We start from the raw sequence: 27902 nt of genomic DNA on the forward strand, positions 1-27902 counted from the left end.
AAAATATAATCAATTAACTCTTATATGTGGTAATAATTTTGCTGGTTTTTTTTTTTGTAAATAATTTCTGAGCCCTGTGATGGGTGGCTTGCAAAAATCTTATACCATATTGTAGTTAATCATAATACATAAGACAAATCGCATATCAAATTAAATTAAAGTTGATAACAACAAGTTCTATAATTTGATGCCTTGTATGTTTATAAATATATATATATATATATATATATATATATATAATATTATATATATATATATATATATATATATATATATAATTGGTGTATGTGAGAGATCAGTAAACAGTTTGAGTGAAAGACAAACCACAAATCAGAAATCAAAGAAATCTAACAAATACAAAACAGAACTCTAAAATTTATAAATCAGAACAACAAAGATAAAAAAAAACAACCAGGAAACTGATTTAAATCTCAAACCACTGCAACAGAGAAGAAGAAAACATGACAAACTAACAATTTAAATTACCCCACGGTGATATTCAACCAAATAAGAGGAAGTCATCCAAGTTTATGGTTCCCAACTCAAGAGTGGATGCCCACTTGTACTCGTTCAAACCATCGACATTGAGAGTGGAATAGTCTCACATCTCCAATGAAAGAAAAATACTGTGATCTGTGGAATCTTCAAAATTTGAAGTTACAGACTTAAATTAATAGGAAGAAGAAGGAAGAAAAGGAAGAAGAAATGTTCATGTAGCAAATGGTAGTCCTATTTTTAGTGTACATAAATGATCTTCCACGAGGTATAAGGTCAACAGTGCGCCTCTTTGCTGACGACACAGCATTATATAATCAGATAAGAACAACAGACGACTGCAAAACACTAAATGACGATCTAGCTAAATTACAAGAATGGGAAACAATAAATCAAATGGAATTTAACGTATCAAAGTGCAATGTTCTAACCATCACAAATAAGAAAGCACCTATTACATTTGAATACCAACTTCATGGTCAAAACCTGGAACATGTAAAGACAGCAAAATACCTTGGCATTGAGTTTGCTAAAAATCTCAAATGGAATGACCACATATGTCACCTGGCTTCAAAGGCAAATCAAACAAGCGCTTACATCTCCCGCAATTTAAAAAGATGCCCAATCACAACTCAAACCCTTGCTTTTAAAACTATTGTTAGACCAATTTGGAGTATGGCAGCTCAATTTGGGACCCATATACAAAGAAAAACATTGACACCTTAGAAAACATCCAAAGAAAAAACAGCAAGACGCATCACAAACACATTCGATCCTTTCTCAAGTGCGTCTGAAATATCACAACGGATTGGCCTTGAACCTCTGGAAAAGAGAAGAAAGATAGATAAACTTAAATTGTTCCACAAGATCTACTACAAAAATTCGTGCCTTAAACTTCCAAACGACATCAAAGAGATCGGCACAAGAAATATGAGGGGAGACACAGCAAGAGTAACCATCTCAACATCAAAAACAGACGCCCATATGTATTCGTTTTTCCCTTCCACTGCCTGACTATGGAATAGCCTCCCAGCAATGAAGTGGCTGAAAACGGTTGCCAACATGCCTTCACGCGATTGCTAGAGTTCACAACGTGACTTTTTAATCTATGTGTGTGGGTTTTTTTTTTTTTTTTTTTTTAAATTAGTATTATGTGCAGAGTTTTAGCAAGTTTAAAATGTAAAACCCTACAAACTGTGGAGTGGTCCTCGACAATAATGGAGGTTTCCACAAGACGAAGAAGAAGAAGAAGAAGAAGGTACTGGACAGTGGTACCTTTCAAAGCAGATTTACTAAATTTGCATTGAACAGTTGGAATGTTATGTCCAAACCTATAATAGTAGTTAAGAAGCAATACATTCTTACTTTCCTTCACAAAACGCTTTCACGAACAAACTTCCTTTTTCCCTGAATCACTTCCATTAATCCTAATCCATAATGCAAACATCACAATGAGCTGAAGACACAAACTGTGGCTAGTGTCTGTCCTTGACTGATATTTTCTTTGGGAGCTTTTGTTTGCTTTCTCTGTACTTGAGCTCTTGGGTTTTTCTCTATTCTAGTGTAATTGATTGTGGCCTTGATATTGTATTGAAAAGGGGCCTAGAGCTATTTATATATGGAACAGGCGCTGTATAATGAATTATTATTATTATTATTATTATTATTATTATTATTATATTATTATTATTATAATTTATTATTATTATTATTATTATTTATATTATTATTTATTATTATATTATTTTATTATTATTATTATTATTATTATATGTTATTTATATTTATTATAGTAACTATTGTCATCATTTCATTATTATCATTAACTGCACATCATCTATAGCTTTTTTGTTTTCATGAAAGGTGTTGGTGATAGGAGGTGGAGATGGAGGATGTGTTCGGGAGGTCCTCAAATACACCAGTGTTCAAAAAGTTGTCTTGGCAGAGATAGATAAGGTGGGTTTTAGACCAGTTTTATCATTATCATCATCATCATCATCATCATCTTCATCATGTTTATTTTTCGGAAGGGGGTGTTGGTTGTTTTATTTTCTTCACAATCAAAAACCAAAATATTTCTGTCCACTTTAGTTTTCATGTAACCAGTTTTGACTATACAGTCGTTATATTAACTTGTCCATTTGAAATAGACTTCATTAGGGAATGGCTATGTGGTCTAGTGACGTGGTGTGACACTTGATTTCGGATTGGAAGGTCTTGGTTTTGAACCTTACTCGGCGCTTAGTTGAGTCTTTGGAAAAGGCTCTTTACTCACATTATCTCACCGAACTCAGGTGTAAAATGAGTACCTGGCTGATAACAGCGTTGTCTCTGTCCGAAACAAAATTGTAATTTCGTCTAACAGGCATCATGTCCTGACCTACATGTTAAGCGTTGCTTTTGGCCAAGGACCCCTTCTTGTAAAGCGCTTTGAGCATGTGTTGTGGATATTACGCTGTATAAAAGCTCAATTACATAAAAAGAAACAGTGAAAATGGAATGGCTTCTGATAGGAACGGTATAGACAATGGATGCTTTGGGTACAAACCCTTTGGAACTGACCTCCCATAGTGGGCAGGGGGGTACATACTGTGTCTTCTATCCCCCTTATATCTGTTTTCCAACATGCTTTCTGTCTTTGTCTTGGAATGAGATTACTTGGTTTTATCCTGGCCCTGGCCGGAGTCCTAGCTGGGAGGGAAACAGTCAAATGCATAATTTTTGTTTTGGGAGATGATATTTTTTTTCCTTGTAAATCATCTCTCGGTTATGTGTTATTATATTTGTTATTTTTAATGTATAATGCAAGCATTTGAGTGTATTCTTCTTTGTTGGATTTAGTGCTTGTGTCTGGATGAGACTTATAGGTGATCTCAAACTAAGTACTTTGATAGTGTGCTCTTGGAATCGACATCTGATCCCTATTTGTTCCCAGTTCCTCTATGTCTTACTTTCTCTTGGGTGCTATAATTGTAATTCTAGAACTTTTTACTATCCCATTTTCGTCCTTTTTACTGGCGCTGATATAACCTAAATGTGTTGCAAGCGCCGTAAAAACCCTTAAAAACAAAACAAAACAAAACAAACCCTTTGGAAACATTTATTGTCTGTACCGTTCCCATCCGAAGCCTTTCCATTTTCACCTTGTCGTTAGTATTTTCACGATCCCAGGCTTCAGGCAGTGCCCCAACATTCTCAACCTACCCGGTGTAAAGTGGTTAGGTAATGTTCAGGCCATTGTGCAGCTATGTGGTCTTGTGGTATGACACTAGCTTCTGGATCAGAAGGTCCTGGGCTCGGCGCCTAGTTGAGTCCTTGGAAAAGGCTCTTTACTCAGATTCTCTCACTGTGCTCGGGTGTAAAATGATACCTTGTCCGTTAACAGCCTTGTCTCTGTTGTAAAAATTGTGATATCAACTAAAAGGCGTCATGTCTTGTCCTGCATGTTAAGTGTTGCTGTTGGTCAGGGTCACTTTGTAAAGGGCTTTGAGCTTGTTTAGTAGATATTGCGCTTGTTTAGTAGATATTGCGCTATATAAAAGCTCAAGTTAAAAACAAAATGTATTGCAGATTTTTGAAATCTGGAAAACGGCATATTTTTTATATTTGTTCTGTACATTCATAATAATTCTCATTTATGTCTAAAACGTGATTTATGATTTTTAGAAATAGGAAGATAAATCCTCTTTTGTAGAACCTTTGGGGTCCTGATTGCTCAGTATGTAGAACATGCACTACGCATGCAAAGGGACCAAGAATGATAGGTGCAGTCGAACATTTTTCTGACCCCCCTGGCCACCCAGCAGTGATTGGGTAGCTGTTCTGTTAGATCTAGTGGAAAGTACTTCACGATAGTCTTTGGACATTTCAAAAGGATAGAAAACAATTGCTATTGTCCATCTCACGCTATAGAAACTGGGATAAACATCGGCTCCATGGGCCTAAGGGTGGGGTGTTGGCTTGACTTGTATTTCACTGTATTTACTTTATCTTTTAGTTTTATATTTTGGGAACTTTTGCTCTTATAATGATATATTAAAAAAAATTTGGTTACATAAACATAAATATGATGGTGGTGATGATGATGATGTTGTTGATGCCGATGATGGTGACGATGACTACGATGTTACCAATGTGCTTATGTGTGAGTGTGTCTATGTCAATATATTGTATTATTAAAAATGTTTAACCAAATGACAAATTGTCACTATTTTGAGGACAATAAAGATATATTATTATTATTTCTTCTTATTATTCCTTTCTGTTTCGGTTTCCAGATGGTCGTTGATGTCAGCAAACTCTACTTGCCCCAAATGTCCAGCGGTCTTTCAGATCCCCGAGTCGATATTCAGATTTGTGATGGTGTTGACTATATCTGTAATCATCCGGGGGAGTTTGATGTCATCATCACAGACGCCCCCGACCCAGTGGGTAAGCAGCCATTGAACACTTATTTGTAGATGGTTTTTCTATCACTTTAACTGCATTGAAAAGATTTCTTTGGAATCGGTGTGGAATACACCCTCAACTAATGCTCACTTCGTGAACAATGATTGTATACAATTTTTATTAAAATCAATTACTTTGAGTAAAGTTAAATATATGATTAGTGTACGTATTTATTATAGAGAATACTGAAAATGTTGCTGCTTGAAGCTCTAAGGAAAAAAAATAACGATTAGTATTGAATTATAATAAGTTTCAATTTCGTCTTCGTCTAATAAATTGAAGCTTACAATTCAACACGTATCATTATATTTATATCAAATATTTCTATAGTATTACACTGTTTCATCTATTCTAAAAAGTTACATTTATTCCTCAGTCAGATCATTTTGATACAGATCATTTGTTACATGTCACCTGCTAAGCACCCTTTTTGGTACAATGCACAGTATCTTTTACTCTGCCTTTAGCCAGGTACTTATTCACACCAAAGTGGAGTGGTTGAGTGGAGTAAATGTGTAAATTTTCTTTCCTAGGACCAATTATTGTTTTTGATCATACATCTGGTTGGTGATGTAGATCAACATTGCTTGGCTTTTGTTTTGAGATGAGACATCTGTAAAGACATTTAAAAATTCAAGGAGTTTGTTTCTCTTCTTCAGATAAAGTCCAAGCGTTAAAAATACGACATAAAAAAAAACAAAATATGTAACCTCTTTTTGGGGTTTGTGCAAAGAGGTTGTTCTGTAAAGAAGTTTATTGCACATCTTTAATTATTATTGTTGCTTATCAGTTGAATAATAACCCAACTCTTGTGCGGCTATGTGGTCTAGTGGTATGACACTGGCTTTCAGATCAGAAGGTCCTGGGTTCGAGCCTTGCTCTGCACATAGTTGAGTCCTTAGAAAAGGCTCTTTACTCACATTCTCTCACCATATTCAGTTGTAAAATTAGTACCTGGCCGTTAACAGCATTGTTCTATCCGAAAAAAAAAAAGTAAAATAGTGTAAAAGGCGTCATGTCTTGTCCTACGTGTTTAGTGTTGCTGTTGGTCAGGGACCCCATGTAAAGCGCTTTGAGCACGTTTAGTGGATACTGCGCGATATAAATGCTCTAATTCTTCTGGCTAAAAGAATACATGTAACAGATTAAAGTGCTATTGCTGTGCCTTAAAAATTATAATATGCATTTTGTAAACCAGGTGTTTTTAAAAATTTTATTTTTCTTCTCCTTCACAGGTCCTGCAACAGAACTATACGAAAAGAAATTTTACACAAAATTGAAAGCAGCCCTAACCCCCAATGGTGTTATCTGCTGCCAAGGTGAACAAGATTTTTAATTTTGTAATTTCTATTTTGAATGTTTTTCTTTACAGTTGTTTGATAGTTTTGAATTTATTTAATTTGTTTCTTCTACTTGTGCGGCTATGTGGTCTAGTGGTATGATACTCGCTTTTGGATTGGAAGGTCCTGAGTTCGAGCCTCACTCGGTGCATAGTTGAGTCCTTGGAAAAGGCTCTTTACTCACATTCTTTCACCTTACTCAGGGGTAAAATCAGTACCTGGCCGTTAACAGCGTTGTCTTTGTTCGAAAAAAATTGTATTATCGCCTAACAGGCGCCATGTCTCGTTCTACATGTTACATGTTGCTGTTGGTCAGGGACCCCTTGTAAATCGCGTTGAGAACATTAAGTGGATATTATGCTATATAAAAGCTCAAGTTTTATAGTTTTGCTTTTTTTTTACTTTTCACCTTGTATCCTATGAAATTTTATTCAATAGGCCAGATTTGTCCAAAAACGAAGCGTTTTTAAGCGCACTGAACCCGGCAAAATCGTAAGGATGCTCTTTATAAATTTACATATTTTATTTTACATATGTCATGACCCCTAACCGACGTGCCCTTATATTCAGGTCTGATAACCCAATTCTCTGTGGGCTCATTTTCGTAATGGAATTCTCAAAAAATGTGCAAAATATTGTCCATTACAACAATGTTAAACTAGGCCCATAAGTGGGTTCGGATGTCAGGCCTGCATATATGTAAACGTTGCCCCTAACCTTTGCTTCAAGATCTTTTTAATCAAACAGCCAAACCTGCCTATTGCTTTATACTTCATCTTGACCATAGCACACACGTGTGTCATGACCCCTAACCCTTGCTATTCAAGGTCTTTTCAAAGAGTCTGCTAAACCTGCCTATTGCCTAATACTGTGGATGCTGAAGCATATATAAATTACGTAGTGTGTGTGTGTGTGTGTGAATCTCTCTCTCTCCCTCTCTCTCTCTCTCCCTCTCTCTCTCTCTCTCTCTCTCTCTCTCTCTATCTCTCTCTCTCTCTCTCTCTCTCTCTGTTTGCTGCGTAATCAAAGGGATTCCCCGTTTGCGATTGTCGTCTGTTAACTCTCGCTTTAATGAATTGGCTCGACATCACTATTCCTTTGTCATTTATGATTCTGAACATTGCCAGCAAGATTTTTTGGCATATTTTTTTATGTAAAAGCGAATATTTAATTTGGGACCCAAATGGATGTCTTTGGTTGAGTTTTGTTTTGCTGCCATCTGGATACCTTTACTTCATCTACAAGAAAATAGATCATTGAACCGTCAAAGAAGAAATACAAGAAAAGAAACTAAACGATTCTGCAACATGCCCGAAACATTTGTAGATTGCGGAAGCGACCTTAGGAGGCCTTCCGCATGTTCCTCGAGGTAGATTCACTTTATATTGTTATTTTAATCGTGGATCTTTTGTCAGATATCGGTTATTAAATTTATTTATTCAATTTGTCAATTTTTAGTAGCGTTTGTAGAACAAACCTCGATTGATTGATAAAAGTTTAAAATCTACTAAAATTACCTTTGTTTTGGTTCTCCGTTGCCATTGTCGTTGAAGTAGGTTGAAAAGTAGTGTAGAGCAGTCGTCCTAGGGTTGTTTTTTTTTAAAATCTAGCCGTACATCGACATCCGATGGTTTTCTTTTCTACTTGGGTTCTAGTTATAGTTATGTAATATTGTTCTAGGGTTTTTTTTATTCCTATTAGTATTAGGGTTAGTTAAAAGTACTTACAAGTAGTTCTAGATAGCTAATTTCACATTTTACGTTTGTTCCTGAATATTTTGACAGGGGATATTCATCCCCCCCCACCCCCAGCAAGAGGAAAGACTGGGGATTTTATTTTCTTTTTTTCATGCTTCAATTAAACTAAGAGTAAGTGTCTCAATACTGAGGCACTGCTTATTTTGCTTTATTATGCCTTTTTTTTTTTTTTGTTGGCTTCATTCTAAAAACACTCCTACTGTAAGTTTTAATCACTAAAATAGCAGAAGTAACACAACTTTATGCTCAGACAGGCTACTTGATCCGTGAGTACTAACAATTTTCTTTTAAAAGCATATTAGATTGATAAATCTAACACAGAATGTTTGACATGTCATACTGTGATAAATTTCTGCTGAGGTCACCGATGGTTAAAGTAAATTTTCAGACAATTTTAGAAAAGACGATTTACAGGCCTGTAAGGCGCAAAGAATGGACATGTTTCATGCAAAAGAATAAATAGAATTGGAATATTGGAATAACATTCCCATAGGGCATTTTGATTGGTTCTATAAACCATGTTCACTGGATTATTTTCCCCCTTTTTTCTAGCATTAAAAAAAAAAACTTATTAGAAAAATGAGTGTGCTTATAATTGGAATCCATTTAGGTGTGCATGCTTAGACTTAGAAAAATAGGTAAAGTTACATGGGAAAAACTTCTATTTTGTGCTCTGAGAATGCTTGTATGGAGCTTAAAACCAGATAGCTCATACAGAAGATCATTATATTCACAAAAGTGTTCAAGGTTTCTATGTTTTTGTTTTTGTTTTTTCTCCTTAAAGGACAGACTGTGTTCATCTCCTCCGAGTTGGTTGCATCAATGGTGAAGATGTGCAAAGACGTGTTCCCCAATGTTGGTTATGCCACCGGTAGCACACCGACTTATGCCACTGGAATTATGGGATACATGGTAGCCTCTGTCAATCCTGTAAGATTTTATGAAAAGCATAGATTGAAATGATTAAAACTAATACTAACAATTATTGATTTTCTGTTTAAATTCTTTTCTGCACAAAAATTTGGGGTTCTGTTGAAAGACTGGTAATAAGTCACCCTTGAGGTGAGTGGAGTTGTATTTGTAAAGTATTGTCTGTACCCATTGGTAAGCTAATGCTTCATCGCAAACAATTGAGACGAGTTATTGGTACATTGGCCAGACAAAATCACTAATGAGAACCTATATGACATATGCAGAGTCAACACGCGAATAAAGAAACAAAGATGGAAACTGTTCGGACATGTGCTCCGACCAGATGAAAATATAAACAAAGTGCCAAATACAGAGGGCCTACACCAATTTCACTTCCAACAACATTGAATCAAGATCTCAAAAAATATCAAATATATTTCGAAACAACAACCGAGGACTTGATTTCAACAATATGAGGAAACATCCAATTGCCTCAGCACCTTAACACACATGATGACATTCAAAAGCTAAGAACACTTGCACTGGACAGAGATTTATGGAAACAAATTACTAATCTTATATCACACTCGAAGTAATGCACAAATTCACGGCAAGCGTCCATAGAGACACCACAACCATAAACATAGTGCTAGTTTGCTATCATTGTCTCACATGTAGTCACTTATCATGTCCAAAGCATCCTATCTCTGCTATCAGACTTTGGTTGGACTAGGCCAATGACGATGCTATACTATGAAGATGTAGTCTGAAAACTAGAGTAGTTAAATATCTCTTTTTATGTTTGACTAGATTCATTATTGTTTAAATTGCTGCTTTGCAATTCACGTTTTTTTGGGGGTTTTATTTTTCATTTCATCGGAGATTTATTTTTCCGTCTGATCAAAATATTAGACTGCCTTTAGCTGGTACGTGAAAGGGATGGAACTGACGTTTACTTATTTGCCAGTCTGATAGCACAAATTGTTATGGATTCGTTGTTGTCATGGAAATACTCTCATTTCAAGGCAAAATATTGTCCATTAAGCCCATAATTGTGCTGAATTATCAGACCTGTAGAGAATAGCAATCCCCTTCATGTTTTCAATGTTTGTTTTTTTTCGTTTGTCCTTAATTTTTTTGTCACAGGAAATTAACCTGGCCGAACCAGTACGGCAACTTTCCGATGCAGATATTGACAAAATGAGTTTACAGAATTACAACTCTCAGTTACATCGATCCTGCTTTGTGCTGCCAACTTATATCAGAAAGGTGGGATTTTTAAAATGATTAAGTTTTTAAAAAAAAGAAAAAAAGAAAGAAGTCCTTCATATTCATTAGGCTCATGGAACGGGTTTATCCTGGTTTCTATAGTGTGAATTGCTTGCTACCCTTTGGATAGGATGCTAGTCTATCGCAAAGTAAATTCTGCCAGATCTAACAGACAGAGCTACCAAATCACGGCTGGGTGGACAGGGCGGATCAGAAAAAAATCTCGCCTGCTCACGGGATCTGCCTCAGTCTCTTTGTTTGTGAAGTGAATGTTCTACTAACTGGGCCATCTGGACCCCTTCAAATATTTTCCAAGTTTTCCACTCCGACTTGTCATAGTTTTTATTAGGTTTTCTTGGCCTGCTCTGTTTCTGTTTGAATGACTGGAGTACACAGGGAGGGGGGGGGGGGGGGGGGTCAGTCTTTTTTATTGTCAGTCATTTAGTGGTCTGATTTTTAAAAAAACTTGAGCTTTTGTATAGGGCAATATCCACTAAATGTGCTCAAAGCACTTTACAAAGGGTCCCTGACCAACAGCAATATATAACACGTAGAACGAGACATGATGTCTGTTAGGCGATATTACAGAGACAATGTTGTTAACAGCCAGGTACTCATTTTACACCTGAGTACGGTGATAGAATGTGAGTGAAGAGCCTTTTCCAAGGACTCAGCTATGCGTGAGTGAGGCTCGAACCCAGGACCTTCCGATCCGAAAGCGATTGTCATACCACACGACCACATTGCCACACACATTGAAGAGTGATAGTTATATACTTGGGATAGGAATCATACATTCTGGGTCGATAATAATTTTATTTTAATCATGAAATTTTGGACTTTTTATTATTTTGCTGGTGGTAGGTCTTCGTTTATGCAAAAATTTCTAGATTCAGTTCCAGAGGTAGACTATTTATCATACTCTTGTTTGTTTTGTTTGTTTTCATGTTTTGCAGATACTGAGAGACATCATCGACACTTGAGACTTCCTTATTGATAAAACTGAAAGTTTTCATTATAGGTCATCTCAGAATACTGCGATGACATTTTTGTGTCAGCAATTATTCAAAATATGGTAGTGATTTTTATTATTGTGATAATTATTCGAGAACAAGAATCTCTTCAAAAGTGTCAATCAGAAATTAAGTATACATATCTGGCAATTTTTTTGGGTCTGTGTTCGTCAATTTTATTATATATTTATGACATATCTCCACATGCCCCCCACCCCTCTCCCTATCCCCGTCTTTAGTGATGAAGTAACTGGTTTTGTTGTTTTTTATTTACTTAATGTTTTATCTCATTCATTCCCAGGTTGTTTTTTGGGGGTTTTCTTTTTTTACATCAACTTGTCATACTACATGCCTGGTAGTCACTCAAACATATCTAGATATTCAATTTTATATGTAATTTTTATTGCAATGTTTCATCTATATTCGGGGATGCCTTTTTTCTGGTTAAAGCTGAAACACCAGCTTTTTGAAATTTTCCTCCTAACATTTATTCAGTATTTGTGAGTTCTTTTTTTAAAAGATGAAAACATTGGTTGTTTAAAGTTTAAAGGCAACAGTTTGGATGGATGTGTGTATTCTGTTCTATGATTTAAGGGTGATACCGTTTAAAGAAGAGAAGCCTTCCACGAAGTGTTTTCATATATGTTACAGTGAATTACATAATCAGTCAGATGGTGAAAAAGTTTGAACTGAGATATTGCGAAGTTTAGTTAGACGGTCAATTTTTACCCAAAATGAGTGATTGTCATAAATGATGTAATCAACCCTTTTTGTACATCTTCGGGAAATATCAAAGCTTAATTTCACTTCTAAATATTTTTTTTACAGCAAGTCAAGTTGAAAAAGTATGAAATCTGAGAATACTTGCTAGATACCTTTCCAATGCATCTAACCATATCTTCATGAAAAATCACCTGATTTACTTCAAATAAAGATTAAAATGCTCTGGGGAGCATATTCTTTCAGAGAATGCAGAAAAATGCAAAATTTTCACCTCCGACTGATAATGTCATGCACTGAAACATATGCTCTTTAAGAGAAAAAATTACAGTTTTTCAACAAAAAAAATTATCAATGGGCATCCTTGTATAAAACATGAATAAATGTTCATAAATTGAGAACAAATGTCAGCTAATGTATCGACATTTTATTGAATTGATTTTTGTAAAAAGTTTGCTTGGAAGAAGATTGATATTTGTGTTGCTGGCTGAGAAAACCCGGGAAGCTTCGATTCGAGATATGAGCCAAAATCGAAGATAAAGTGTTTCCCCTAGCAACAAATTTTATTCAGAAAAAAATTCATAACTTGGGTTCTAATAGACATAGAAATAAAATTTTAAGTGGTAAATGATCAGAACGATATGGTCTACACCACTGCATACATAACTCAATTTATGAAATTTGCGCATCTTTCCAGGTTTTCTCATCTAGCCACACATTTTGATAACATTTTCTTCACCTATTTTTAGGGTAAAATAACGGCAGGGAACAGCGACACCGGCATTCCATAAAGTGAATGACGGGAGTTAGGTTTCCTGCCCGTTGGTCGTTTAAACATTTGTGCAATGCCTTATCCATTTTGGCTATCTTGCAGAAATTATTATTGAAAATAAACGAGACGTAACAATTTTGATATGATCTCCATTCTTGACAAAGACAATCAAACCATTCCCTTGTAAATATACTCATCTCTTTTTTGCTTGTTCCAGATACAAGTTGTGATATATAGATAGAGTAGTTGGCTGAATTATTGGTAAATGTCATTTAAAATTCAAACGATTTTAGGGCAATAATTTGTCATTTTAAGTACGGTAAGACATTATATTTTATATTCATTTTCTTTTCTTTTTTCGTATACGGTCTGATCCTTCTTCATGCGTGATTTCTTCATTATTTTGATTTATTTCGGGGTTTTTTCTTCTTCTTTTTAAAATTTTATTAATTACACTGTATGGATATAGTTTTTAAAAATGTTTTATCCATTTAACTGGTAATTGAGTAATTAACAACTGGGAAAGTACAGTGATTTGTCTAATATTTAAAGCCTTGACAGACTTTTTTGTTTTTATTACTTTTCAAATGGGTACAGAATCATAGAATATTGTAAAGTCAGCCAATATTATACAGTTGTATTGTGGTCATTTTATTATATGTCCAGTAAGGTCATCATAGACATCAACAACAGCAACAACAAGGAAGTTTCATTATAAGAATAAACAAGGGCATTCAAGACAAGGTAACAATATATGGGACATAACTCTGTCATTGCTAGACATGCCATAATAATTATGCAGTTATTTCCCATTCGTTACAAGAATGTTATGAAACAAGGACTGCCCCATTTTGCCTGTTGTATAGATAGAACGAACTTGACGTCACTCAGGTCTTTGTTATTGTTTTTTTTTCCATGTTTATGAGCAATTCTCACTAAACTGTATTAACCAGACTATTAACGTTCAAGGTTACACATTGTTCTGTCTGGGTGGGGTTCCTGACCTCCCATAGTGGGCTGGGAGTTACTTACTGTGACTTCTATCCCCCTATATCTGTTTCCAACTTGCTTTCTGTCCTTGTATTGGAATGAGATTACTTGGTTTTGTCCTGGCCCTGGCTGGATACCCTAGCTGAGAGGAAAACAGTCAAATGTATAGTTATTGTTTTGGGAGATGATATTTTTGTCCTCTTAAATCATCTCTCTGTTATGTATTATGATATTTATTGTTTTGAATTTATAATGTAAGCATTTGAGTGTATTCCTCTTGGTAGGGACTTGTGCTCGTGTCTGGATGAGACTTTTAGGTGATCTCAAACCAAGTACATTGATGGTATGCTGTTGGAATCTACACCAATTCCCTATTTGTACCATTCCCCTTTCTCTTACCTTTTCTTGGGTGCTTTAATTGTGATTCTAGAACTTTTTACTTTCCCATATTCTCTCTTTTTACTGGCGCCGTAAAACCCTTAGAAACAAAAAAACATAGTTTTGTGTGTTGGTCCCTTACACTTCCAGATGGCAATTTTGTGAGCTTCTTAAACAAAAACAAAAAATTGAGCTTTATATAGTGCAATATCACTAAATGTGCTCAAAGCGCTTTACAAGGGGTCCCTGGTCAACAGCAACATTTAACACGTAGGACGGGACATGACGCCAAGGCGATATAACAATTTTTCAGACAAAGACAACGCTGTTAACGGCCAGGTACTCATTTTCCACCTGAGTACGGTGAGAGAATGTGAGTAAAGAGCCTTTTCCAAGGACTCAACTATGCGCTGAGTGCGAGGCTCGAACCCAGGACCTTCCGATCCGAAAGCGAGTGTCATACCACTAGACCACATAGCCACATACTATCTATATGGTGTATTCACGTGGATCACTATCCTGAGCTACTTTTTCCTCAAACAAACAATCACAGAAAAAGAACTTGGCATGTTACTATTCCGATTTTTATTTTATGTATAAAAGAAATGGCTCGATTTGACTGAGGCAAAATGTTAGAATCATGATGTACACATGAGAAAAATGCTATAAATAGCCGAACTCAGCATTATCTGGATCTCCTGGTTGTCCAGTGATTTTTGACAAAGGAGTTTATGTTCTAAAATTCTCTGAATTGAACCAGTAAATTTCAATGATATAAATAGAATGAAATTGACATCACTCAGGTCTTAGTTATTGCTTTTTTCCATCCGCATTTATGCGTAATTCTCACTAAACTGTCTTAACCAGACTGTAAACGTTCAAGGTTACACATAGTTTTGTGTGTTGGTCCGTTATACTTCTGGATGGCAATGTTGTCAGCTTCTTAACCAAGCGCATACTATCTATTGAATTATATGAAAGCTGACATGTTTATATTATCATAAACTTTAATGATGCAACTGTCCCACTTCAGACATATTGAAAATAAAAAAAATGATTTTTCTGCTATGTTGATCACTTTTTGATCACATGTGAGCACCACTTTTTAATCACCCCGCTATTGAAGAAACAATAATCTTGATTTCATTTAGAGATATTCCCTTTCAAAAATGCAAGCATGTCTAATCAAATTAAGACAAAATGGATCCCAAGAGGCTCAAAAAGCAGATTTGTGAATTGAATTTAGATTTAAAATGTTTGTATATTTGTAAGGTCTTTATAATTATCTCTCAACATATTATTTGACATGATAAATTTAATTTTAAATCAAGCAGATTAGTCCAGTGGACGATCCTTCATATCTGCAATATTTCTATTTTAAGAAAATATAAGCCAATAACATGAAATTCAAATTCTGAATTTTGCAAAATGTGACAAAGTTGGAATTAAATATATCTCAAGAGTGATATCCTCATTCACATTTGCACAAGATCATTCTAGTTATTTAAAAAACAAAAAAAAAACGAAAAAAAATAAGAGCAATGTCTCTTTCAACGTTTTGTTTTCATATTTTATATTTTGAATCTATCTATTCTCTGTATTCTCTCCTTTTTTGGACACATAGTAAGGAAAGATAAGAATGAATACCTGGCAAGTTGTGGAAAAATACCTGGTAAACGCGCCCGGGGGAGACAAAGAAAAACACTCATAGACCAACTGAAGGGCTTCACCAACCTAACAATCCAAGAGCTGTTTGAAAAAGCAAGAAACAGGGAGGAATGGAGAGAGATAATTCATGCAGTATCCGAAGCCTGGACCAGGCATGGAACCTAGAAGAAGAAGATTCTCTGTAGTTTCTGGACGGAGCACCCTTGCTACAAATCATGTCTTCTCTATGACCACCTTGGTCAAGAGAATACGGTGAGGTGAGTTTCTGTAGGATTGCTGCAGTTGGCAAAAATGATATACAGTAAAAACCAGTTACACCAAAAATACCGCTCAACCGAAAAGAAATCTTAATGTTGTCATTTTTTTCCTTTTTATTTGTTAATTAAGTATTGATAAACGGAAATCCACTATGCTCGAACCGTCTTTAAACCCAAAAGAAATCGCTGAATAACTGAATAACCTAATAAGAAAAATATTGCCAATATTAGAAAAGAATTCCTTTAACAACTGTTACTCAATGCGCTGTCTTGTATCCACTCAATACCCCTCACACCCCTCTGCTGAAATCCTCTCCCACTTCGCCACCAACTCCCCCTTGCCCATACTAATCCACAATGCCTTATTCGTCTCATTGGCTGCCACTCTACTACCCCACTCACCTCCACTTCCCACCTGCCAACCAAACCCACCTCGACCGCACCAGTCCATTCTTACTTGTTGGTGAGAACTCAATGTGCTGGTTGAGAGCAGTAATGTTGTAACTACATAAAGATGACATTGGAATTATAAAACTATTGCTCTCTTTGGCGTCTACTACCACTATGGTTGTCTTTGTGCACGTATACATACACACAAACACCTCCTCCCCAATACACACACACTCACACAAACACATTAGACTACTTCAACCACAGTTGAAGAATTTAATCCGATGTGATGCATTGCCTGTGACAATAGGATGAATGCTAGTACTGGAATAATAATACCTCTGGAAAATCATGATAACTTTTCAAGGCATGCCTAAACTGAAATATGTTTAAACCGAAAAATAATACCCAGTCTCTTGAATTTTGGTTTAACCGGTTTTTACTGTACTAGGGAAGTGCCACAAATCGGGCATGGCGCTTAGGATTTGTGCATATTACTTTAAGTTTTGTTAAACATCAAACATATTTTAACATGAATACCTCCACCCTTTCTGACAATCAACTCTCCAATATACATTCTATATTGAATTTAAAAGAATCTATTGTTATTCAAACTTTTTATTTTATTTTTTGTCATTGTTTATGAACTTAAAATTGCTTTTATCTAATTGATATTGAACACTTGAGTTGCATTTAATTTATGTCATGAATATATAGAGACTTAAATAGATTTATTTATTATTTGGGCCACGATAACTTAGTAAACGTCACCAGTTGACTGCTGTGCTCTGGAAAAACACATATTTTAAAAAATGGCCAGAAAACTCAGCCTTCAAATATCAATCAATTTAAATGAACCTCATCTTGGTTAAAAACTCTCAAACCAGGGAATTTGCAACCTCCCAGGTTTGAGAGTTTTTGCCAACTTGAGAGTCATTTAAATTGAACTATATTTGAAGGACAATTTTTCTGGCCAATGTGTTGTTCCAGAGTACGGCAGTTAAATGGCCCAGGTTTGAGAGATTTTGCCAACTTTAGAGTCATTTAAATCGAACTATATTTAAAGGACAATTTTTCTGGCCAATGTGTTGTTCCAGAGTACGGCAGTTAAATGGCTAATTACAATCAACGAACTAGTCGCTGTTTTATACATTTGATAAATTCTAGATTTGTAATCTTATAATAATAATAATAATAATAATAATAGTAATAATAATAATAATAATAATAATAATAATAATAATAATAATAATGATAATAATAATAATAATAGTAATAATAATACCTCATCCTTTTTGCCTTTGATCAAAATATTTACTTGGGTGGGTTTTTTTGGGGGGATTTCTTTTTCACCTCCTATAGTGGGCAGGGAGGCACATACTTATGTCTTCTATACCCTTATATCTGTTTTCCAACTTGCTTTCTGTCTTTGTCTTGGAATGAGATTACTTGGTTTTGTCCTGGCCCTGAACGGATACCCTGGCTAGGAGGGAAACAGTTAAAGTTAAATGTATTGTTAGAGTTTTGGGAGATGACATATTTTTTTTTTTTTTAAAATCATCTTTCTGTTGGGCACTGTATTATTTTTTGTTTTGCATATGTCATGATTTGTAAACATTTGAGTGTATTCCTCTTAGTGGGATCCTGTGTTGGAGTCAGGATGAGACTTTTAGGTTATCTCAAACTAAGTACACTGATAGTATGCTCTTGGATTCGACAGCTTTTCCCAATTTGAACTAATTCCCCTTTGTCTAATTTTTTTTTTGGTACCTTTACTTGCAATTCTAGAATTTTTCAACTATCCCATGTTTTCCCATTTTACTGGCGCTGAAATGATTAAATGTGTTGTAATCGCAGTAAAATCCTCAAAAACCAAAGATGAAAAAAATATTTACCTACATCCATTTTTATTGTAAACATGATATTACTCTACTAGTATTATTAAGTTTGAACAATCCATCCACATTCCCGGTGATATCAGCTCTATTAACTCATATCTCCTGGGTGGGGGTCTTTGGACCTCCCCATAGTGGGTAGGAGGTCACTTCCTGTATCTTCTATTCCCCTATATCTGTTATCTGGATTGCTGTCTGTCTTTGTTTTGTCCTGACACTTCCTTAACTGAGAGGGAAACCATTAGATGTGTTACATGTATAGTATTCGTTCTTTTGATATTTTTTTTCCTTGTAAATCATCTCTCTTTTATTTACTGTAACATTTTTTGTTGTTTTGAAATTCAAGTTTTGAGTGTGTTCCTCTTGGTGCGATCCTGTACTTGCGTCTTGATAGGACTTTAAGGTGATCTCAAACTAAGCACATTGATAGTTTTCTCTTAGAATTGAATTCTGTTCCCTATTTCAACCAGTCTCCTTTGTCTTCCTTTTTCTCATGTGCTTTTAATTGTAAATTTAGAAATTTGTTTTCCTCTTCGTCTTCCTTCATTTTGCTGGTGCTGCTGAAATTACCTAAAATTTTCACAAGCACCATGAAATCCTTTAAAAAAAACAAAACAATATATGTATAGTATAATCCAGGACAATTGGTTTTTAATTTATTGTCCTTGCTTATCACCATGATCTGACTCTCCACGATTTATGTCAGTTATTTTTTCTGGCACTGGCACGTTTATATATATATAGTGTTAAAAAAGATCTGCCACACACATAAGGCAATATTCTACGCACATTCATCAACAAAAGATCTGCCACACACATAAGGCAATATTCTACGCACATTCATCAACAAAAGATCTGCCACACACATAAGGCAATATTCTATGCACATTCATCAACAAAAGATCTGCCACACACATAAGGCAATATTCTACGCACATTCATCAACATGGGGACTTGTCATGTATTTGAAACAGGTCTTACATGGACATCGGTGTCAGGGAAATTCCTATGCTGTATGAAAATCCTAGGGATTTTCTGGCACTGATATGTATTAGGCTTTGTTGATGGGCAATGATATCACCATACATAGCGATGAAGCTTGGATTTTATTTGTAATTTTTATGCATATTCTAAATAAGGATGTTAATAGATTTTGATCTTTATTCCAGTGTCGTGCATTGTGGGCCAAAATTATCAGGGTCACTTGCTATTTAGATGGACTTTCAGTAGGTACTTTTGTACACAAACCCTGGGGTTGGGGATCACAGCATATTATCATTGGAGCATGGAATCTGTTATAATGATTTATTTTTTTATGATGTGATCCTCCCCCCCCCCCCCTTGTATATCATCTCTTGATTATTTGTCTTATGCCTAATGTGATTGTGATTTATATTATGATATTAATCAGATTTTGTATTGTAATTGTATGTGTTAAGTACGATATGTAAAACCCTTAAAAACAAAAACAAACGCTGAGATAATGTGAGCAACGAGCCTTTTCCAAGGACTCAACAACGTGTCGCTCAGATTGGGTCTCGAACCCTTGACCTTTCAGTCCAAACACGAGAGTCATACCACGACTAGACCACATAGCCACACATCTAAGCCTTTCGTCTTACTTTTCCTGGTGCTTATTAAACGACCCACATCTGTTGTAAGTGCTATTAAACCTCTTAAAACAAACAAAACGAAACAGTTAAATAAGGGTATCTATCTTCATATCAAAAGGAATGAAGAAAAATGAATACAACAGCTTTGAAACAGAACTCTCTTCAGATAGTCAATCCATACCTGCCAAGTACCCCGATAAAATCGGATTTACTCAGATTTTTTTCTCCTTTTTGAGTACCCCCTCCGTAATATTGAAAACTCCCATTATTTTTTTTCATCCATCATGTCTTCACCAAAGAAAACAAGTGTACAAAAGGCCAAACTGATTTTTCATGTTGGCGAGTGCAAGTTTTTAAATTTTTGGTACTACTAGTCACTAGGTAATACTCAGTCCCCTACCCTTTTCGTGTAACTACAGTCTTTTAAATAAAATTTAGGTTTATCCCTATTATTTTTACCCAGACTCCTCTGTTTTGAAAAATTTGACTCCAATTTTTTTTTCTTCAGCATAGGTTGACAATTGACAAGTATGTCAATCTGTATTTCGTTGATCGATAGCTTTTTTTTTTATATTCAATTGAAAACTCTCTAGGAATATTCAAACTACTTTGGGTGTGACTGTAACAGAACTTTTAGAAGACAATAGGCGTCGGAACATTTGTGTGGTGATCTGGCAAAACACATCGGATGCTGGAAAATGTTGAATCCCATATTATTTCATATTTCAATACGCCCTATTTCTGGAAAAAATGCAGTTTGAATTATGTAAGTGTCCCAGTTAGGGCCAAAATTATTCACATTTGAAGGGAGGGGGTCACAAATCTTTTTAAAATTTTTTGTGCGGCTATGTAGTCTTGTGGTATGACGCTTTTTGGATCAGAAGGTCCTGGGTTCAAGCCTCACTTGGCGCATAGTTGAGTCCTTGGAAAAGGCTTTTTACTCGCGTAACATGTTGCTATTGGTCAGCGACCCCTTGTAAAGCGCTTTGAGCATGTTTAGTAGATATTGCTCTATATAAAAGCTCAATATTTTTTTAAAAAAAGGAGAATATCACTTTTAAAGACAAGATATACACATATTTATTACGATTCGATAGAGCTCAGAAATATATTAAATTAAATTATCTTTAAGCTCCAGATTGTAAAATCCTTACGTGAGAATGTAGTTGTATGGATAATAACTGGGTGGGATTCCTGACCTCCCATAGTGGTCAGGGAGGTACTTTGTCTTCTATCCCCTAATATTACTCATATCTGTTTTCCAACATGATTTCTGTCTTTGTCTTGGAATGAGATTACTTGGTTTTGTCCTGGTCCTGGCTGGAGGAAAACAATCAAATGCTTAGTTATTGTTTTGGGAGATGATATTTTCTTCCTTGTAAATCATCTCTCTATTATGTATTTTTATATTTGTTATTTTGAATGTATAATGTAAGCATTTGAGTGTAATCCTCTTTGTTGGATTTTGTGCTTGTGTCCAGATGAGACTTATAGTTGATCTCAAACTAAGTACATTGGTGGTATGCTCTTGGAATCTACATCTGATCCCTATTCGTTCCCAGTCCTTTGTCTTACTTTCTCTTGGGTTCTTTAATTGTAATTCTAGAACTTTTTACTATCCCATTTTCTTCCTCTTTTCTGGCACTGATATAACCTAAATGTGTTGCAAGCGCCGTAAAAGCCTTAAAAACAAAACAAACAAATATGGATAATAAAACGATGAAGTGAATAAACAAACATCATACAGACAACGATTTCCACCTTTATTGGCTCCTCTGGGACATCCAACGGGTTTTGCCAAATCAGCACACATTTGATGTATTTTTCAGAATCAAATTATCAAACTGTATTGCAAAAGTTTTGGAAAAGTTTTCGTCTATGGCTATTATTATTAGATTTTGGGGTAAAAGGGATTCGAAATGTTTTTTAATTGTTTTTGTTTGTTGATTAAAAAACAATTATTCGTCTGTTTTTTCCAGTTGTGCTATTTAAAAAAAAATATATCTATATAATTGTTTTTTATTGTGAAATAAATTTATCAAATCCACTTACTTCTGATACTTTAAGAATGGGTCAAAGCGCATTTTTATAATGATTGCATTAGTTGGTGAAATTGTATCTCAATGGAAATTGGTTGTGGAAGACAGTTTTATTTGATTCGGGTTTTTTAAATGAATTTTTCTGTTTGTAAGAATGAAGTCATATGTATTAATGTGGCTATGGTTGTGCTTTCTATGAAAATGAGTCGGCTCGATTAAGGAATATAATATTTTTGAATTGTTTTCGTGCCTAATCTACGTATGTTTTTTTTAAAATTTTCATCATCATCATCATCATCATTATTTTTATTATTATTGTTTTTATTTATTATTATTATTATTATTACTATTATTATTATTATTTTTTATTATTATTATTATTATGATTATTATTATGATTATTATTATTATTATTATTATTATTATTATTATTATTATTATTATTATTATTATTTTCATCATCATCATCATCATCATCATCATCATCATCATCATCATCATCAGCAGCATTATTGTTGTGTTAGTGTTCGTGAATTGTTAATGTCTCTTGCCATTTTCATAAATTGGACTCTTTGTAATGAAAATGTTGAAAAAGAAGAAAAAACATTTGTACGATTCTCCAGAAATCCATTTAATGAATTTAATGTGTGAAATATTTCCCACGCATAATTATTAAGGTGATACGTGTTTTATTATGAAAATAAATGTACTTCATCTTGACAACCTCAACTATGTGTTTACTTAATGTGATTTTTCCTGGTTGTTGTAGTCTTTTTGACCTCCCTTGGTGGGCATGAGGTCACTTTTGGAAAAAGCCATATTTAAAAATTTGGCGAGAAAACTCGTCCTTCAAATATCGATCGATTTAAATCTCCTTTGTCTTGGTAAAAACTCTCAAACCTGGGAGATTAATTAAGACTTCGCGAAATCCCAGGTTTAAGTGTTTTTGCCAAGATGAGGGTCATTTAAATCGATCGATATTTGAAGGACGCGTTTTATGGCCAAAATTTTAAATATATTTTTTTTCTTCAGAGTACGGCCGACTTTCTGTGTCTTCTCTCCTTCTATATTATGTTTTCGGAGTTGCTTTCTGTCTTTGCAAATGAATGGGAGTAATTGGTTTTGTCCTGGCCCTTGCTGGAGTCTGGTTGAGAAAGAAAAGTTAAGATGTCTAGAATTGTTTTTGGGAGATGTTTTTTTTCTTTGTAAATCATCTCTTTGTTATGTAGTTAGTTATTTCTTTTTGTCTTGAACATATTTTGTAAACGTTAAATTAAGAAATTAAGGAGCAGGCACCGGTGTGAGTGTGAGATAAAGATCTGAATATGAACAAGTGTGGATGAAAGGTGCCAGACAAAGCAAGAAAGAGGTCGACTGATTTTTTGGGATGGTTTCTTTCTTGTTTATTTCTTTATTGCTTTGCCTGACACCTTTCATACACACTTGTTCAGATCCTTATCTTGTAAATATTTGAGTGTATTCCTCTAAGTGGGATCCTGTGCTGTTGTCTGGATGAGACGTTTAGTTGATCTCAAATTAAGTAGATTGATAATATGCTCTTGGAATATTCTTCTGTTCCTATTTGGGCTAGACGTCTAGCCCCTTATGTTTTACTTTGTATATAGTGCTTTTACTTGTACGTCTAGAATTTTGGTACTATCCCATTTTCTTTCTTTTATTTATTTTTTTTTTCTACTGACGCTGATATGACCTAAATCTTGTTACAATCGTTTGTTTTTTTTTTGTTTTTTTTTTAAAGTAGTCCTTCAGAGCCATTCGGCCTACGGAGCCGGAGTTTATCCCAGTTTCTATAGCGTGAAACGGACAATAACAATTATTGCTTGCTATCCATTGGATAGGACACAAGTCTATCGCAAAGTACTTTCTGCCAAATCTTACAGATTTAGCTACCTATTTACTGCTGGGTGGACAGGGGTATTAGAAAATAAATATCGCCTGCACCCGGGATCGATCTCTGGTGCAGGCGATATTTATTTTCTGATACCCTTGCCCACCCAGCAGTGAATAGGTAGCTAAGTCTGTAAGATTTGGCAGAAAGTACTTTGCGATAGACTTGAGTCCTATCCAAAGGATAGCAAGCAATTGCTACGAGATCGAATTGCGTGTGAAGCGAGTGCTCTACCAACTGACTGGGTGGGGTTCCTGACCTCCCATAGTGGGCAGGGGGGTACATACTGTGTCTTCTATCCCCTTATATCTGTTTTTCAACAACATGCTTTCTGTCTTTGTCTTGGAATGAGATTACTTGGTTTTGTCCTGGTCCTTGCAGATGCCCTGGCTGAGAGGGAAACAGTCGAATGTATAGTTAGTTTTGGGAGATGATATTTTTTTCATTGTAAATCATCTCTCTGTTATGCACTGTATTATGCTTTCTTTATATTATATATGATTTGTAAAACATTTGAGTGTGTTCCTCTTAGCGGGGACCTGTGCTTGTGTCTGGATGAGACTTTTAGTGATCTCAAACTAAGTACTTTGATAGAGTGCTTTTGGAATCTACACCTGTTTCTTATTTGAACCAATTCCCCTTTGTCTTCCCTTTTCTTGGATGCTTTACTGTAATTCTAGAACTTTTTACTATCCCATTTTCTTCCTTTTTACTGGCGCTGATATGACCTTAATGTGTTGCAAGCGCCGTAAAACCCTTAAAAACAAAACAAAAACAAAATACCAACTGAGCTATCGGAGATACCTTTCCCATACATATGACCATAACGTCATGAAAAATCACCCGATTTATTTCAAATAAAGATTAAAATGCTCTGGTGAGCAAATTCTCTCATAAAGTGGAAAAAAAAATGGAAATCCTAAATGTTCACCTTCGACTGATTATGTCATGCACGGAAACATATTATTTTTCTACTCACTTCGTTTCTTGATTGGAGCTGTGTTTTCAGTCCACCAGTGGACTGTATACACCGCTATGTTTTCAGTCCACTACAGCTGTGTATTCAGTCCACCGGAAGAGATTATACGGGCTAAACTGTTTGACCGAGTGCGAGAAGGCGAGGCTAGCACCGCGTAACTGTAACCGGAATGGGGTGAGTTAGGGGTTCGAACTTCGAACTCCTTTCTAGGCATAGTATTTTCTTTCTTCTTTTTTTTTCTTTTTTCTTTTTTTTTTTTTTTTTGGTACTCCCTTGGCAAAAAGTTATAAATTTTCAACTTCAATACGCTAACACCATTCCTGGTGACCTGAGAAGTTTGATCGACTTTTTACATTTTTTATTTATTTACTTTTACTCACTTTTAAGATTATCATTTTAATTTAGAACACAGTGAGACGTCAAAATTTACTGCCTTGTGCATTCCTTGTACGTAACATTATGAGTCCGGAGAAAAAGAAACAAAGACTAACAAAGCAAAAAGAAAGAAAAGAGAACAACTTTATAGTTATATGGTCTTGAATATGTTTAAGGGAGCGTCAGAGAGAGAGAGAGAGAGAGAGAGAGAGAGAGAGAGAGAGAGAGGGGTGGGGGGGTTAAGGACTTCTTTGTAGCTACTTGTACTCACACATTTTTTTTCTTTTGGCTCTTATCCTTATTTATAAGGTTACGGCTTGGGACACTTTTGGTGTAGGCAATATCGGCGTGAACCGCAAGGAAGATGACTCTACATTCTTTTAGGAACTCTTTTGTTTTTAAAGGTTTGATGGCGCTTATAAAACATTGAGGTCATTTTACGGCTAGTAGAAAGGAAGAAATGGGTTACCAGCATGGCTGACTAGAGTAAAGGCCTTGTTGCACGCGTCTTGAGCCGAGTTGGTTAAGGCCATTGACTAGCGCCGTGTAGTGTGTAGGCAGTGTATTAGTAAGAGTTAGTAAAGACCGTATGCAATGGGGCAGTGATGTAAGAGACGAGTTGTAATTATTTAACTCATTAAAGGTGTCGGAGTGATGATTTACTAATAAATAGCCTATATCAAATTCAAATTATAAATCACGATGAGATGACTAGGTAAGCTTTGTTAAGAAATATCCGTACACAAAACTTTATTTGAGATGGACTAAAAATACAACAATGGGAGAGAGAAGAGAGAGAGAGAGAGAGAGAGAGAGAGAGAGAGAGAGAGAGAGAGAGAGAGAGACTTTTGGGGGATTTTGTTTCTTTTTTACAGTAGTGGGCAGTTTGATAGTCAACACTGAACCTTGATGATGATGAGTAATAACGAACATAATTTTGTGAAAAAGAAGCACTTCAATGTGATGGCAGTAGAGGTCGTCGTCGTCGTCGTCGTCATCGTAGTAGTAGTAGTAGTAGTAGTAGTGTAATAGAGTCAGACAACCGGGTAGCTGATGCCGGCGAGTGTGATAGAGACAACCGGGTAGTTGATGCCGGCGAGTGTGATACTGATGGAGACAACCGGGTAGTTGATGCCGGCGAGTGGTAGTAGTAGTATTGGCAGAGTGTAGAGGCCGTGGGAGTGGATGGATTCGGTCCCGGGATCGACTTAAGAGTTCCAGACTGTAACTGCGGTGGTGGTGCTCAAATGAGGAAGATAGATCGAGACAATGAAGTGACAGTTTAGTACTACTGTTAGTGATAGTAGCATGACTTCATGTGTCAGAAGTAGAAGTAGGGAGTTGATTTCATGAGCGAAGAGCACACACCACAGTCAAGTCCGGAGACACCATAGTCTACCCGAGTCCTAGCCCATCCACTCCAGGGTAGTGGAGGCGATCAAACAACAAAGGCCAGGATGTATAATGATGAAGTCTTTATTCAGGAACAATGAAACAGATCATTCTTTTGAATGGATCAATGAATGAATGAAAAGAATGGATGGCAGAATCTTCCAGGGTTGCCAGATTATTTTTCAACAAAATGCCAGGGGAAGACTCAAAAAATGCCAAAACACTCAAAAAGATGCCAAAGTTTGTTGACTCCCACCCCCACTAAGAAAACTACTCACTTTTGATAGACAATTTACTATCATATCCTGGTGGCTTGCGTGTTTTCTTTTCTTTTTCTTTTATTTTATTTATTTATTTATTTATTTTTTTTTTTGAATTATACTAAATTTCCTGTTGGGGTAATTATTTACCTACTGACTACTAAGTGGAGTGCTAAACCACTACACCACGGTTGGATTTTAAGAATGAAAAAGAAATGTGAAGATGTTTGTTTTTACGCGTTTAGAAATAATTAAGAAAAGGTGTCATTTGAAGTATAATATACAAGAAAAGAAAATGCCAAATGAAAATGCCAAATGCCAAATGATTTTTCTAATGCCAAACGGTTTTCAAAAATGCCAGATTTTTGGAATCTGGCATTTAAAATGCCAAACTGGCAACCCTGGAATCTTCTCATATTAGCCATAGCAGTTAAAAATAGATTTAACGCGGACGTCAGAGAAAGCACCTACGTCACTGGTCCAGGTAAAGGGATGCATAGACTGAAGTGAGTAAACTCGATCGAGTTGTGTGCATCTTCATGATTTAAACAAATTAATGCAAATAACATAGGACATGTATGAAGGAACGAATAAGTCTAAACTAAAGAGTTATGCTACAAAATCAATCATAGTGAATTGCAGAGTTAAAGAGTAAATGTTTAGCTCGTAATAAGTAATCAAAGGCGTTAACGTTATGGCTGTATGAAATATTTAAGTAGCAATTATTAAGTATTCAGAAGAACAAAGTATATTTAGATGACTCAAGTTATGTGGCTAAAAAGATATGATTTGCCAGAATTAGTGGTATAAATTTGTAAATGATCATAGTTGTCAGTGGCGGTTCTAGCCTATTTATAGTGGTCGGGCAAAGATGATTCGGTCATATATATATATATATATATATATATATATATATATATATATATATATATATATATATATATATATATATATACGCAAATAACTAATGTAATTAACGACATTTAAAAATAAATTATAGTTCATGTTTATGTACCAACCTATTTATAGA

At 35.3% G+C, this 27902-nt stretch overlaps 1 protein-coding gene across 3 annotated transcripts in view; it reads left to right on the forward strand.

Annotated features, from left to right (window-relative positions):
- The window catches only part of LOC144968081 (spermidine synthase-like), a 35819-nt gene extending 13133 nt beyond the window's left edge, over positions 1–22686 (forward strand). For all 3 annotated transcript variants that reach the window (XM_078906066.1, XM_078906068.1, XM_078906067.1), the window contains 6 exons: positions 2359–2451; positions 4773–4926; positions 6180–6263; positions 8826–8971; positions 10100–10222; positions 11179–22686. In XM_078906066.1, coding sequence (XP_078762192.1) covers positions 2359–2451; positions 4773–4926; positions 6180–6263; positions 8826–8971; positions 10100–10222; positions 11179–11205 — 627 coding nt within the window. In that variant the 3' untranslated portion in view covers positions 11206–22686. The remainder of the gene's footprint in view (positions 1–2358; positions 2452–4772; positions 4927–6179; positions 6264–8825; positions 8972–10099; positions 10223–11178) is intronic.
- Positions 22687–27902: the final 5216 nt, after the last annotated feature.

The sequence above is a fragment of the Berghia stephanieae genome, chromosome 3 (genome assembly GCF_034508935.2).
Source record: "Berghia stephanieae isolate SIO BIC M18660-M18661 chromosome 3, UCSD_Bste_1.3, whole genome shotgun sequence".
Taxonomy (NCBI): domain Eukaryota; kingdom Metazoa; phylum Mollusca; class Gastropoda; order Nudibranchia; family Aeolidiidae; genus Berghia; species Berghia stephanieae.